The sequence below is a fragment of the Chiloscyllium punctatum genome, chromosome 1, assembly GCF_047496795.1.
Source record: "Chiloscyllium punctatum isolate Juve2018m chromosome 1, sChiPun1.3, whole genome shotgun sequence".
NCBI classification, from domain to species: Eukaryota; Metazoa; Chordata; class Chondrichthyes; order Orectolobiformes; family Hemiscylliidae; genus Chiloscyllium; species Chiloscyllium punctatum.
In genome coordinates this window covers 35,347,749-35,363,209 of record NC_092739.1, presented here as the reverse complement: position 1 = coordinate 35,363,209, position 15,461 = coordinate 35,347,749, and the positions used below count along the sequence as shown (strand labels likewise).

Sequence of the window (15,461 nt, the reverse complement as noted above, 5' to 3'; positions counted from 1 at the left end):
CTCAGAGTCAAGTTGGAAAGGTGGATCTTGTAGATGGTGTCACATTTCACAGGAAGTGATGCAAGTGTTTGAAACTACATGAGGCATATCTCTAACATAGTAACTATTTAATGTGAGATTTTCCTTTTCTGTTCAAACTAGGCATTGCTTTGTAATACAGAATTTAAACATTGCTAGAAAGCGATGCAAGGTTAAACCTTTTTCTATTGCACTCTGCAAAACTGATTTGCAAGAAACTAAAATTGGAAAAGAGTATGAAAATATGGTTGGACCATGATTGAGAAGGAGTTGCAGCAGGAATTGTTACATGACAGTATAGTCCATGGAGAAAGCTCAGATAAGGCTTGATTGGTCAGGGTGTTTCCATGCAGGATACAGCACGACCCCCGAGGAAGGTATACTGTATGCACAAATTCATTTTGCCTACGTGGAACAAGGTCATATGTATTAATATAAGTAGCTTCTAGCTCACGCGGATGCTCACACTGCAAGCCCAACTGATACTTAGCATTGGCAAACATTCAGTAAATGTTTACCAATAGCAGAATCACATCTAACTTTGGATATGGTGTTCTGTAGTTTGTAAACTGGTTGAGCAGGAACGGCGTACTACTCAACGCAAACAGTCAAAAGGATGTTTTGTCTAATACAATCTGTTAGTTTTGGGATGTACAGCCTGCATACCGGTCATTGTATCAGCACTTAACGTATGTATCACATTACTCATTTGTATGGTGAGCAAACTTTGAATTTTTGAGGAAGAAACCTGGAGTGTTAGTGTGGGCAATATGATTGAGGTGGTCTCCATGGATTTTAGTAAGGCTTTTGATAAAGGTCCCTTATGGTGGACTGATCAAGAAAGTATGAGCCAATAGTATCCAAAGTAAAGAATACATTAGATCTTAAACTAACTAAGAGGCAGGAAGCAGAAAGTGATGTTTTTCTGACTTGAAATACATTTTAAGTGATGTTCTGCTTGTTTTGGTGCTTGGGCCCTTGCTTCTTATGATTTGGACTCCATATTGAGGGTATGATTGAGAAGTTTGCAAATGATACTACAATTGATCGGGTGATAAATATTGAGAGAGATATCTGTAATCTACTGGAGGATATCGACAGCTTTACCTGTTGTTCTGATTTTAGAGAGACCTTCCCCTCCCGTGTAATCAAAGCTAGACTGGGCACCATACAGAATGGGCGAAACTGGTCATAGATCTTTTTCAGTGTTTGTGAAATGTACAATCAGTGACATTTTGATCAGAGTAGCCACTATCTCGCCGGGTAGTTTTTGAAATACCCTGTGTCAGCATCAAGCTTTCATAGTGAGCAGATATCCAGGACCCTACTCTCAATTTTGTCAATAATGTTGATCATGTAGCACATGGTACAGCAGGAATCCCACAGTCTATATTGTTCACTGAATGTAGGCTTTCAGAAGATAGTTGTAGAGAAGTCATTTTGTAGATTTCTTGACTATTGCATGGAGTAAAATAATTCGTTTCATTGCTCCATTTCATTGGAAAATTTGAGCACAGAATAGTGTGTTATTAAACTATATGAAGAAATACTTTGCAGCTGTGGATTCAAATATTGGAAGAATGTTATGTACAGGGTCACTTCATCTTGCTTTTCATTGTGAAAGAAGCAGTGTTGATAGCAAGAGCTGGGCCCACGAGGGACTCCATGGCAACAGCATCTATTTTGGCTTACGTGGTGCTGCTGAAACTGAACTCTCCTGTGCCAGTTGTGAAATTCCTGATTGGATGGAAGTAGATTCAGATACCCTGGGCACACCAAGATTGTCATGATAAAGTGGCATAGTACCAATAGCAATGGCTTCCTGAGGTGTGTGATGGTGAACAACTTTGCAATACCGGAAGAGCACATGATATTGCTCTCAATCTTGTCTACTACTTGTACTTCTGTTGGTAGTGTGATTCTGTTTCTTTTAACAAAAGTGTTATTACTCCAGATGGGGATACGATCAATTGTAGATGTTTGGAATGGACATATCTTCTTCTATTGAATTTTTAAATGATTGTTATACAAGAATGGGAAACTGTACTACACATGTCAGGTTCCTAATTGTGGCTGGTTAAATTAATTTTGGCCTGTTTTGTTCACAGCTACAAGTTGCATCTTAGCTTTCACCAGTTGGAAAGCCATAGTGTTCTGAAAAGCCTTGTAATAACTGAAAGAAATGGGGGATGTGCAAAATCTTTGAGTAATACTAATATTCAGTGAATTACCCTACCAAACAATTTACAACTGATGAAGTTGTATTCATTAATGTTTGTTGTATTCCTTAATGTTTGTTGTATTCAATAATATTCTGCAAGCAGACAATTTATTTATATTGTGATAGTGTTGATGTAAGCAATCTTCCTAGGTATCAAATCAAATATTCGTAAAAAATTACATAATTGCTTTCGTGTGTAGGTAGATGATGTAGTAAAGTGCACATGGGTCCTGTAGTGGACTTAGAGTTTACTAAACTTAAGATGTTTAATAATGTAGTATTGTACAATACAAACATACAAATTAGGAGCTGGAGTCAGGCATTTGGCCCCTTGAGCCTGCTCCACTCTTTGAGAATGTTCTTTATATCTGGACTGATTCACATGACAAAACATCATTTTCAAGTCCAGTTTGTCACAACCATGTGGGATCTTACATAGTTAAATCAAGACAGCCAATAGAATAAGCCTAAACTGACCAACCTTACTTCATAACACAACTTGCTCATTCCAGGTTTCCCAGTAAGCCTCCTCTGAACCAATGCATTAACTTCCTTTCTTAAATAAAAGAAATGAAATTGGTGCACAGCCTTTGAGTATACTAATACCTATTCTGTTGCCCAGATTATTCTGTTATTTAACTTTGCAATCACTTCAATGTGGAGGATTTAGGTAATTATTTCAGATCATATTTAATTGCACATAATGCTGGTCTTGAAATTATATCACAGAAGTGTATCAATCAAACATTTAACCGGCTTGTGTAAAACTCCTCCGTCCACTCTTTTACCTGAACATATGTAATACCTACCATCATTTGATTCTTTTGCTAATATGGTGGAAAGAGGATTTGCCAATAAAATACAGAAATTGTTTTTTGTATGTTTGCATCCATCATGTAATTTTGTAAACATTATTTTCACTTAAATTTTATGAAAAATATATTTCCAAAATAGTAAATTAGTGTGGTTAAAATAAAGATTGATGCAGAAATTTGCTGCTCTATGACTTGCATTGAATTTTATTAAATGCTTCTGTTTGTCTAACTTCAGATCTTTGATTTAATGATGATTAGGTTCTACTAAATTCTCACCTGTTTATTTGCCTTTAGTGTTCTACAGTGTACTGAAACAGTTCTTCCTGGTGACATTGCTCGAAGCCATCAGTGTTCTGTTTGCAGCATCTCCTTCAGCTCTGAGTCAAGGTTTTGTATTGATGACAGTCACCTATTTTGTAACCCATTTGACCTCTTCTGTTTTCTATAGCAGCTTATTTTCCAACTTTGCAGCTTGCATGTAAATTAAAACTCAAATAGGAAAGTAACACTGCCCTGCTTCCCTATCCTGGTTGGACAAGCATGATGGAAGTCAGAGACTGCTGTCGCATGTATTAACCTGGTCTGCATGCAATAGAAAAATGCTATCTTATTACATTGTGGTTCTTACCAACTGTTTATCACAGTTTTGAACAGCATAAGGAAGCCTGCAAAGGGGATACCAGGTTTGTTTGCAAGGCAGATAGCTGTGGGAAAAGATTCAAGAGCAAAGATGCCTTGAAGAAACATAAGGAGAATGTGCACACAGGTAAGAACGTAACCAAAGGAAAAGATGATCTAACCTCTGAACTGAGGCAGTATTGACAGATGGTCATTGTACAAAAAATGTGCAGCCCTATTTGAGATTTTCTGTTATACTTATAAAGAAGTCTATTTATAATTAGTTGATTATAGTTTATATGAAGTCTTTAAATATTACTAATTCGTTATTTATTGGCGACCTAAAGTTGCATGCACTGCTGGATGTAGAAGAGTATGCCCTCCTTTTAGGGTTATTTTTATCGCATCGAGAGTCCTGGTGCACAGGGATATTCTTGGTTTAAATTCTGGAACAATTTCGGGGTAGAGCTAATGTTTAAAGGAGTGGAGGTGTTCACAAGACAATCTCCTGCTGAATCCTCAGCTGAGGGAGGGCAGACTATGTAAGACACATCTTGGAAGAAGTACTGAGGGTGCAAAGGTGATAAACTGAACACTTAGTGGCAGACCTTAATGTCCATTGGTAAGAGCGACTTAATGTGCCACTACTGGTTAAGTCCTGAAGGACATTGCTAGCAGGAAGTAGCGAGAAAACCAACACGATGGAAAAAAAATTACTTGATCATAGCCTTGCTAATCTACCTTGCACATGTTTCTGTTGCTGTGACAACAGATCAGAACCCTGAAGTGTTTGTAGACTCTTTTGACTTTTGATTGGCAAACTGTTTTTTACTTTTAAAAAGAATGTGAATGGTTGCAAAAAGAAAAGCTGTGATGTAAATTCAGTGACTGCCTTCCAAAGTCATGTGTGAAGCCTTTGGAATGTCAATGTGTAAAATGTCTGGGAAATGTAACAAGAAGGGGTAACAAAGGGACTGACCATTCACCTCTTAAACCATGCCTCCCCCACAGGAGAAAATTACGGCTAGCAGACACATCCTTCTTTTTACCCTCCAGAGCAATATGTACAAAAAAGGGTTTGAGGGCTGACTGCAAAACTAACCTTTTGTGTGATGTTGGCCAGAGATCCAAGTGTGTATGGATTAGAATGTGTGAGGGCCACAGCTTTGAGAATATTTAAACACTCCTGCACTGTAGGTAAAACAAAACAAAGACTTTTTCACACTCTGAATACTGGAACTCTGTCACTGTTGAAAATAATTTCAACCTGTATGTGTGAGAGTATGTATGTCCGTCAGAGGGAGAGTTTGTGTGTGCATGTGTGTTTAAAGCATAAGTTAATTTGTATCTGGGAAAAAGATCTTTTTTCAAATTAACCTTGTTGTGACCAGTGGAGGAAGCTGGTGAACAACCAAGGGGATCCATTTTATCCATCCTAACCTGGGAACTTAATAATTTGAAGTATCTTAAGTGGAACTGTACCAAATTGGGGAACTTCATCTGGGGTTTGGTCATATCACTGTGCTTAGTTATATTGGAGAGGCCCCAGCAAGTCCTCGTGGAGAGAACATTCTCATCTATATACAGAGAGTGTCATGTTGTTTGATATAATCACTGTATTAACTGACACAGATTCAGAACAATCCTAGCAGCTTAATACTGTACATCCATTCATGCATCATGCAAGCAGTTTCATTTTCTGACACCATCTACAAGATTAGATGAGATTAGATTCCCTACAGTATGGGAACAGGCCGTTCAGGCCCACATGTCCACACTGACCCTACGAAGAGTAACCCACCCAGACCCATTCCCTACATTTACCCCTGACTGATGCACCTCACACTATTGGCAATTTTAGCATGGCCAGTTCACCTGACCTGCACATTTTTGGACTGTGGGAGAAAGCTAGAGTACCTGGAGAAAACCCACACAGACACAGAGAGAATGTGCAAACTCCACACAGACAGTCGCCTGAGGCTGGAATCGAACCCGGGTCCCTGGCGCTGTGAGGCAGCAATGCTAGCCACTGTGCCACCCTCAAGCTCACGGTCCGTTACGTCCTTCACTCTATCCTTGTCATTAAGTCACCAAATTGTTTAGGGAGGAATACCGAAGACATTTTAGAAGTATCACTCAGTTCTACAGTCCTATTACATCCAGACGTGAATGGTAATGGAAAATTAAACAACTAAATGGAGGAGAAGATTCCATCTCTGCAGAGCGCAGCACACAAAAGTAAAAAGGCAAGGAGCCAATGTCAGTCAGAGAGCTAGGTGGCTGATCCATCTTAACTTCCTGCATTTCCTAACACTTACAGAAACCTGACTTTCATCAGTTCGAATCACTGTGTGTGATATTACAAACATTGGTGAGTGTACACAACAATTAAGCTAATGTTTTGAAGATATATAACTTTAGTTAATCCTTTCCAGTCCAGCTACAATGCATGGATCTCCCTGGCAAAATGAAAAAAAAATCTAATTATGTCCTGATGATAATGCAAAACAAATCTGACAGTTACCGCTTGATTGATCTCCTGTAAATCTTCAGCAAAATAGCAAATTGCAATAGTTTCCAAGAATCTGTTTGTGATGCTTAATTTGAGTTCTTTCAAAACCACTTTACTCCAGACCTCATTATAACCAGAGACAACACTGCAGGAGTTCCTCTAGGCAGTGCCCTCTAACCATTTTCAGTTGTTTTGTCAGTGACCCCTCCGCCATATGGTCAGAAATGTGGACATTCAGTGATGATCACAAAGTATTCACCTCCATCCGCAATGACTTAGATGATGAAGCTGACCTTCCCTTTATGTAGGAAGTTTTGGACTATCTTCAGGCTGGGACTGATAAGTGTCTGATTAGAACTACACCAGGCACATGTGAGGCAGTGACCAACTCTAACAAGAGAGAAAGTAACTATTCCCTGTGACCTTCAAAGGCATTCCTGTCACTGAATCCCCTCGCAGAGTTTACTACTGCCTGCAGAATTAACTGAATCAACCACATAAATACTGTGATGAAAAGAGCAAGTGCCTCACCTCCTGACTTATCAAAATATATCTAGCATCTACAAGTAATTCAGGAGTGTATGATGGAATACTCTCCACTTGCCTGGATGAATGCAGCCGCAACTTCATTCAATAAACTAAATCACATCCAACATCAAACAACCCATGTTAATGGAACTCCATTCACCACTTGAAACAGCCACTCACTTTACCACTAGCATACTATGTCAGCACTGTGTACCCCCTGCAAGTTCCACTTCAGTGACTCATTAAGGTTTTTCTGACAGCACCTCCTCAACTCACCTCCTCTACTACCTAAAAGAAAAGGACAGTCTGTTCCTGCTAACACCAACACCTGCAGGATCTCATTCCAAATTATAGATATCCTGACTTTGAAATATATCACTTTATCACTTTATCATCAATCAAATTTGGAAATTCCTCTGTTAACCACTGAATGTATTAGCACAAATACTACAGCAGTTCAAGAGAGTGTCTCACAACCACTTTCTCAAAGGCATCGAGGAACCAGAGATAAATATTGGTGATGTTCCCATCCTGTGAATTAATCTGTAAAGGGTTATCAGATTTTCTGCAGGCCATGGTGTATGAAAATGATTTTTCAGATGTGGAAAAGACATGGAGTCTTCTAAAGAGGTCCTATGTCATTGATATGTCACAAAATCCTATAAAGGCAGTGGGGTGACTTTGAGCAGATTTCCAAGCTTTTTCAAATCTTTTCCTGATGTCCACTTTTCTTTCTATGTATTTGTTTGCTTCACACTACATATCCAGAATCCAGTCCAGGTTTTAGTCTCCTCCTGCCTGATCCCACCTATTGTTTCTGCTGTTCTGACAATTTCCCAACCGTTGGCCGATTAGTTTGTCAGCCGGGGATGGTTACAAATTAGATTGACTAGCTGCTTCGGCTGGCTAGTGAAATAGGCGAAAGTGAGGACTGCAGATGCTGGAGATCAGAGTCAAGATTAGAGTGATGCTGGAAAAGCACAACAGATCAGGCAGCATCCGAGGAGCAGGAAAATTGCCGTTTTGGCCAGGAGCCCTTCAACAGGCAGGGCTCTTGCCCGAAACATTGATTTTCCTGCTTTTCGGATGCTGCCTGACCTGCTGTGCTTTTCCAGCACCACTCTAATCTTGGCAGGTGAAATAGTACATGTTAGGTTTCTCATTTCCTCCTGTTGTGATATATATGTACCTTCAATAATGCATATCTTAAACCAGTTCCCATCACTATTCATCGCAAGGCAAGATGTGATGTATAATCCTGTCGACAGAACAGAGTAACGGTTTTACAGGCTAGAGATGTCCACATGGCCTACTATTATATGGTATATGAAGTGTTAGCTTCATATGGCAAATCAAAATTATTGTTCAAATATACTTGTTGGATATTTGCATTAAACACACAGCATTTTTGTTTGTGTGGAAAGAGAGTCTTTGTTGGTATCAGATTTTCTTCAGAGTCAGTTATGGCTTTTAACCACACAGCCACAAGCATTTTCTAATTCTATGCTAAAGAGAATTGATTAAATAATTACTTTGGTATGGGTGGGAGGGGAATACACTGCCCTTGTCTTCAACGTTTAAAATAACATCTAGCCTGAGAACTCTGGAGCGAAGTTCATTTGAGGGAACAATTGACATGCTGTGGTAGGTCTCATCACCCTGTGTGTTGGGCCAACTATAGGGTTTCATATAAAAATAATACGTAATAGCTCCTTCACACATCCTCGTTCTAATCGGTTTCACAGGCATTAGATTGGAAGGACGTCACTTTTCCCTTAGCAGTTCCCCAAAGACCAGATAGATGTCATGTGTTGGGTCTAACAGAACAACAGCCATTACCTCAATGGGCCACACTCAGGTTTCAGTTTACAATTTTGGTTCCTATTCGACTTCAAACTGGATTGTTTTAAATCGGTGAAATGGAACCCAATCTTGAAACAAGCCCTGTTGGACGTGAAAAGTGTCCTGAGGGATTCTGAGAGATGATGGAAGACATAACTATCTAACTCTTGAAAGAATGTTGTGGAATATGTCCCAAATAAGAATTTAAAGATGTCAGTTTGTTTTTGTATGCCCTGTATGGGTTTGAGTATTAGAAGGCACTAAAGCGCTATCAAATACCAAAAGTATCATCAAACAAGGCTTCATTAGAAGTCAGAGCTTCCGTTTGTTTTGGTATGTTTTGTGAAACTGGATCGGGGTCACATTGCTAAACTCAACAATATCTCTGCACATTTTCAAAGGATGCCAGTGGAGTATGTCTGTTTCGAAAGCCGATACTGACTGGATGGATGGATTACAATGCACAAGCCTAGTCAGAGGTTTCACATGAGACCATAACCCCCAAGGGGGTGATGTTGAATTATTGCTGGTAATCCTTCACCATCCATCACATCTTTATATGAAATTTCTACTTAATTTCTGCTGCTTGATGATGTAACCTGATTCAGGGCCTAGCAGAATACTGAGTCAGTGAACAAAATGATGCAAGACATTGAACAGGAAGTCAGGTCTCTGGGGAGTATTTTCAGTCTAAAACATTGCATTCAGTTTTGCCTGATTTAAGAAAAAGTCAAGGAATGCCAGTGCCCCTACCAAAGCAAAACTGTTCAACAGCCGCTTGTTCTTCCTTCTGAAAATGAAGGTTGTAATCTTGGAGAAGGCTGCGTGGAGAGTTAATTCTGGTGTAGCTTCCCTAAGGGAAGCAATATGGGACTCCCTCCCACTGGTTCTCCAATCAGTGGGTGAATCCCCATCGACAGAATCAAAACTCCATTCTTTCAGTGCAACAGAGACGTGACACTAAAAATAGCCCCCTCCAGATCTTCAGCAGCACTTAAAAGAAAACTGGTCTCAGTCCTTGATGACTCATTATGTCCAACATCCAGGAAGATCTTGTTTTTATTTTTTGCCCCTCGACTTGTGCCTTTATCTCTCCTTTCCTGCCTTTTAGGACACTCTGTTGTCAATAATTTCAACCTTCTATTGCGGACAGTGCTTTCTGTTAGTCTGCAAATAAAAGGATATTAAAAGAACCACAAAAGCCAGACCCTTCTACCTACAACTAGACAAGGACTTAAGGTTTGGCAAGGTCAATAGAAGAAGATTGATGCACTTTGATATGGCAGTAGGCCTCTCTATCCCATTCCTTTTCCAGATTGCCTCTTTAGTGCCTAAATACAAGCAAACTTTGCCACGAAAATGTGTGCTAAAATGTTCATTGTCCTTCGGGGAAACCACATTAGCGATACTTCCCAATCGGAAAATATCCATTCATTCTATTTGAAATTTCTTTTGAGATAAAAAAAAATCAAGTTCATCATGGAACATAATTTTGTACATCACAGGTTGAGGAATTCATTTTGGGCAGGGAATTAGATTTACCATCCCTTATGTAAGGGCTGTTCTATCATAAAATGAATTGCAAGTAACAAATGTAAGAGTTTGAAAATTTGACTTATAATTGTGAGATTTTGCCAATAGTCCCAGTTTGAGGGAAGGAATGAGGCAGATAAATGTTGAGTATTACAGGAGTTTTTTATTTTGCTTACTGTCTTCCATCTAGTAGAAGAATGCACATTGTGGAATACTGCCTAATCTTGGTTGGTAAAGCCCAAAGGATTAGAATTTTTTTGCAGTTAGTTAATCTTTTGTAAAAGGAATAAGCTACAGTTGCATAAATGTTCCAGCTAAATACAAGTAGGTTCCAACAGCAAGCACAACATAATAAATTGCTTTTTCTTCCCAATCTTTGTTCTCCTGTTTTGTCACTTAATACTGTTTCTCCTTACTGAGAAATGTAACCTTACTTTCTTCAACCAAGAAACAGATTTTGCTGCAAATCTGAAATTGCTGTGCTGCCATCTTCATTGAATTAACTTCTGAAAGACTTTCCAGAGGGGTCTGCTCAGAATGTTTAGAAAACAAAGCTATAGGAAATTACTTTAAAATTGGAGCAATCTTAGTCTGAGATGGGAGAAGGCAGATAAAGTTACGTGGAAAACTGCGTTTGGGTACCCAGGGAGGAGTCTTGAATGGGGAAGTCCAGACTTGTTTGTAGTTCTGAGGGACCACATTTCTGAAGTGCATTTCAGTAAGAATACTGCCTCAATACTTCTCACTTTCTATCTCTCTCCTTCTTTTCTACTATGTCCTTTCCATTCACGTTCTCAACTGACCCCCATTTTTAAAATTAATATGCAGTTATACAATGCAGCCTCCAATTCAAACTTTCAAATCACTCTGATTTTAGATGGAGGAAACAAATTGGATCGATTTGGGTGAAATCAGTCTTTGCCTGTAGCAAAAACAAAAGCTCTTTTGCACCATTTCTGATTTTAAATGACACATTGTGAAGCAAACTGCTGATTAACCACAAGCCCGTTTTGTGCTATTAGCCTGGAACAAATTCATTGCCATTTACTGAGATTGTCAGACGATGGCTAATACACAATAACAAAAGCTAAGTTGCTCTGGATTTGAAAATCTGAAATTAGATAAAGCCAATGAAAGGTCACTGATCCACAATGTCAAATCTGATTATCTCTCTCCTCAAATGCTGTTTGATGGCTGGGTATTTTCAGGTTTATGAATGCTTCAAATATTTATAAGTAAGAAGCAGTTATGTAGTTCTTTTTGAGTCGTTCTTTAGCATTTACAACTTTGTATTATAGATCATTGGCATTGATAAGGCACAGTTCTTGCTACCTTTTGAGCATATCATTGTTATCCTTGATGTTGCTTTAGTCTTGGAGTTTGCTCTCTTTTTGGCAGGACTTATTTTTGTTTGAGAATCAAGAACGGTTAACACAGATTACTTCAGCTAATCATGATGACAGCTTTCCTTTCCATGCAATGTTGCTGTGCTTCTGTGGCATTGATATCCAGAGTTTACATCCAGGCTAAAAATCATTTTCGGGAATGACCAGGAAACAGTCAACTAGTAACTAACAAAAAAAAATTGTGCACTTTGCTTTTCGTCTTATTTTGCCTACACATGGACAGAAAGGTTACCATATACGTGCATGTTTAGATTGCATCTAATGGCTGACTTTTATTGTTTTATTTACTGAACAAAAGTTGCTCACTTCTGGATTTCCAATTATCTCCATGAGGGTACATATTGGATAAAAGTAAACTATCTTCTATGTAGAAGGTTCTAATAATAATTTCTCATTGAAAAGTTTAACTAGCCTACTTTATGTGTTAAGTCTTAAATGTGAATGTTATAAATTTACTCTACTCTGCTCAACTCTCCTTTGTGAACACAACCTGTTGAACAGTCAGTCGGCTAAATACCCTTAGAAATTTTGCATGGCTTGTTAGATTTTGACAAGCAGATTTGGCGTTAATTGTAATTCATTGCAAAATTGATATGGAGCATGTGCATGCATTTTAAAAATGTAGCTTAGTTCTTTTATCAAGCTTGTAAATTTGGAAATAAACTAAGAAAAGCTTTTGACATTTGTGCATTTATAATTTGAAACCACAGAGCTGATTGTTCTGCTGTCTGTGCTGTGACTGAGCTAAATTGACAATTATCATGAACTTCAAACAATTTTCAAAATGTTTATCAATTAATTTAATTGTTTGTGCTGATTTTTCTTGATGGAGTTCATGGTGGTGCTTTTACATCTCTTGTTTCCAATTTTATAAATTAGGATATGTGCTTAGTCCTTGTTAATCCAGTGACGGTGTTAGTGTTTGAGGGGGTGTGGGAAGAGTATGTGGAGTAAGGACATAACTGGCCTCCAGCAGGTGAACAGTGTTTTTTGATTCCTGCTTTGCTTGGTGGTGAAACTGAGCAGTCAATCCTCAGTGGTGCAAGGTACACATGATCTTAGGTAATTTTTTTGACAGAAGTTATTTATATGATTCATAGAATTTTGCACGGAGATTGCATCTTTGGTGGTCAATTCATTGAGGAGGATATGCATCTGTTCTTTGGTGATCAGGTGAGGAAAATGTGAGAATCAATGTTCAAACGTTAGATTAGATTACTTACAGTGTAGAAACAGGCCCGTCGGCCCAACAAGTCCACACCGGCCCTCCGAAGAGCAACCCACCCAAAGCCATTCCCCTACATTTACACAGACAGTTGCCTGAGGTGGGAATTGAACCCGGGTCTCTGGCGGTGTGAGGCAGCAGTGCTAACCACTGTGCCACCGTACCGCACCCTGGTTTTGGTCCCTTACTCCTCTCTAGAATGACTTTACATCTGAGTCCCTGCCAGTCTAATAGTGAATTCACCACACTCAGTGACTGAATTAAAGCAATTTATGCTTCACAGTTTAAATTTGGAAGGTACAGTTTTTAATAACTTAAATTTAAATCATTCTGCACAAATTTCTAACAACAATCATACATGAAATCCAAGAAAAAAGGGTTAATCAGACCAAAAATGTATAACTCAACCAATGACCTCACATGTACAAGATACAGTGAAATTAGCAGGAAAGGAGTTGGGGTGGAATTTTTCCATTGGCAGTTAAAGTATTTTGTGGTGCTTGGTCTGACATGGCTGTGAGCAGCTTTTCACTCACATTCCTGCACTCTTCACCTCACTAACTATACAATCGGGCTGTTTAGTAACCTTTTCATGGGATCAAAGGCCAGGGAGGCAGAAGAACCTTTCACTGTTCACATCAATTGTGCCATTTAAAAAAAAAATCCCAATTGCGCACCAGGTTAGAACATGCGTGCCAGGCACTGGCCCTTGCACTGTGGTGCTCCACCATTATGGCACCCTGCTTCATGAACAGAGATTTGAAGATCCTGGTGGGTGGGTGACACACAGCACAGAAGCCTATCCTTTTCCCTGCAAACCACAGCAGGAGATCACACCACTGGGCCAAGCCAGCCTGGAACCCGATAGCAGCCTGGGTCGGTGTTGTGGTCCATGACAGACAGGATGCCTGGTAGTGCAGGAAAAAGTGAATGATTTTCTGGGTTCTGAAAGATTAAGTGCCACCATGTCTCTGCTACCTCTCGCACTCACAGGGCCTCTGCCCACATATCTCACCAATGCTTGTAGACTATAGCTCTCACTATTGCCTGCAACACGTCCATTCAATAGCTCTGTCCTCCTCGTTTAATGGGAACACTTCTCCTCCTCATGCATTACCACTACCTGTTCTTCTGTCAGTTCTGTCATTCTCCCTAGTCTCATTGCTGGAATAAGGAGCTGGTAACCTGGCAGAAAGCAGTATGCCTGGCTGTGTTTTGGTGGGCATCTTCATGTGAAGAGAAGAATATGATGGCTCATGTTGGAATAGGGAGATCTTGCTGGCTGGCTTGCCAACCCAGTCAGCCTCATTGTGCGGTGAGAAAGTGAGGACTGCAGATGCTGGAGATCTGAGTCAAAAAGTGTGGCGCTGGAAAAGCACATCTGGTCAGGCAGCATCCGAGGGGCAGGAGAGTTGACATTTGGAGCATAAGCTCTTCATCAGGAATTCGCACTCATTGTGCATTGCTATGCTGCTCTCTCAGTGCTAACCCATTCTTAATCTGCATGTGCTTTTATTTCACTTAGACAACAGTTCCCTTATAGAGACACTGGCAGTACCCATCAAATCTTCACAAAGACGACAGCACTGGAGACTCTCTGCTCCACCACCACTCGTGAGGAGGAACCCATTGAATCCTCATACGATGTGGGAAAAAGGTTTTCACCTCTCCACCAACTCTGAGATTAGTCACAGAAGACAAACTGGTGGGCACATCAGTTCGTTTCTGATCGAGGAAAAAGTGCTGCATGTCTCTGAAACTCTGAAACTAGAGACTGGGCGCCTACTCAGCCCTAGACAGAAGATACTCCCAATTATCTTTACTGTTAATACCTTCACCATAACGCACAACCAGTCACACAACAGCAGTCAGGTTTGTGCAAGAGCCTCACTAAACTGGATGAAAGAATGGAGGTGTTCAATGATGTTTTTGATACCATGCCTCTGACTCCATGGACAGGCTGACTACTACCATGGAGACCCAGGTCCAGCTACCTCAGTATGTGCTGGATATACGCCCAGACCTGCATACCATTGGTTTACTCTTAGGTGCTTTTCCTCAATGATGAGATGAGAGGGGAATGAGTGACCTTGACCCCATCCTAAGGAGCCCCTTCCTGTCAATATGACATAGTGATTACAGTGGACACTTTCAGGGAAGCGGAGCCACACAGATGACCCTTTGAAGCGTCTCAGGAAACTCTGTAGGCAGCCAGGTCCTCTGCCTCGCCTTGCCTGTGATTACAAAGCCTGCAGTAGTTCAAGCTAAGGAGAATGAGGCTGTATCTGGGCAGGAGACTCAGCAGGCCTGGCCTCCATTACAGGACACTAGCTAAAGTGTTCCAGGTTAACATCACCAACTATCTCCACCCTATACTACAGGAGCTAGGACCGTATTTAGACAAAATGGGAAACCAAAAGCTTATTGAGTGCATAAATATGGCATGGGTGATTTGTCACTGGAGATGACCTTTCACTTTTGTAAGTATATGTTCACTTGCAGTGTTATCTAACCTACTATAAATTTTGCTGGTTATGTGAAATCCTTGAGCAGATAACCCACAAGGAATGTAAGAATGATAACAAGTTTATTGAAGAAACCCTTTCATCCATTGCAATGATGCTTTATGTTATGCCTCACACATGGTGGCACGGAGGCTTCTCAGTTGTGTCGTTGCCATGCCTCCGTTGAGAGCACTGTCGTGTGTGACCTTATCCAATGTACATCACACAGCAGAAGTGTT

At 40.0% G+C, this 15,461-nt stretch overlaps 1 protein-coding gene across 5 annotated transcripts in view; it reads left to right on the top strand.

Moving 5' to 3' along the window:
* The window catches only part of prdm5 (PR domain containing 5), a 338,261-nt gene that overhangs the window by 72,870 nt on the left and 249,930 nt on the right, over positions 1–15,461 (top strand). For all 5 annotated transcript variants that reach the window (XM_072590339.1, XM_072590428.1, XM_072590191.1 and 2 more), the window contains 2 exons: positions 3,349–3,441; positions 3,699–3,820. In XM_072590339.1, coding sequence (XP_072446440.1) covers positions 3,349–3,441; positions 3,699–3,820 — 215 coding nt within the window. The remainder of the gene's footprint in view (positions 1–3,348; positions 3,442–3,698; positions 3,821–15,461) is intronic.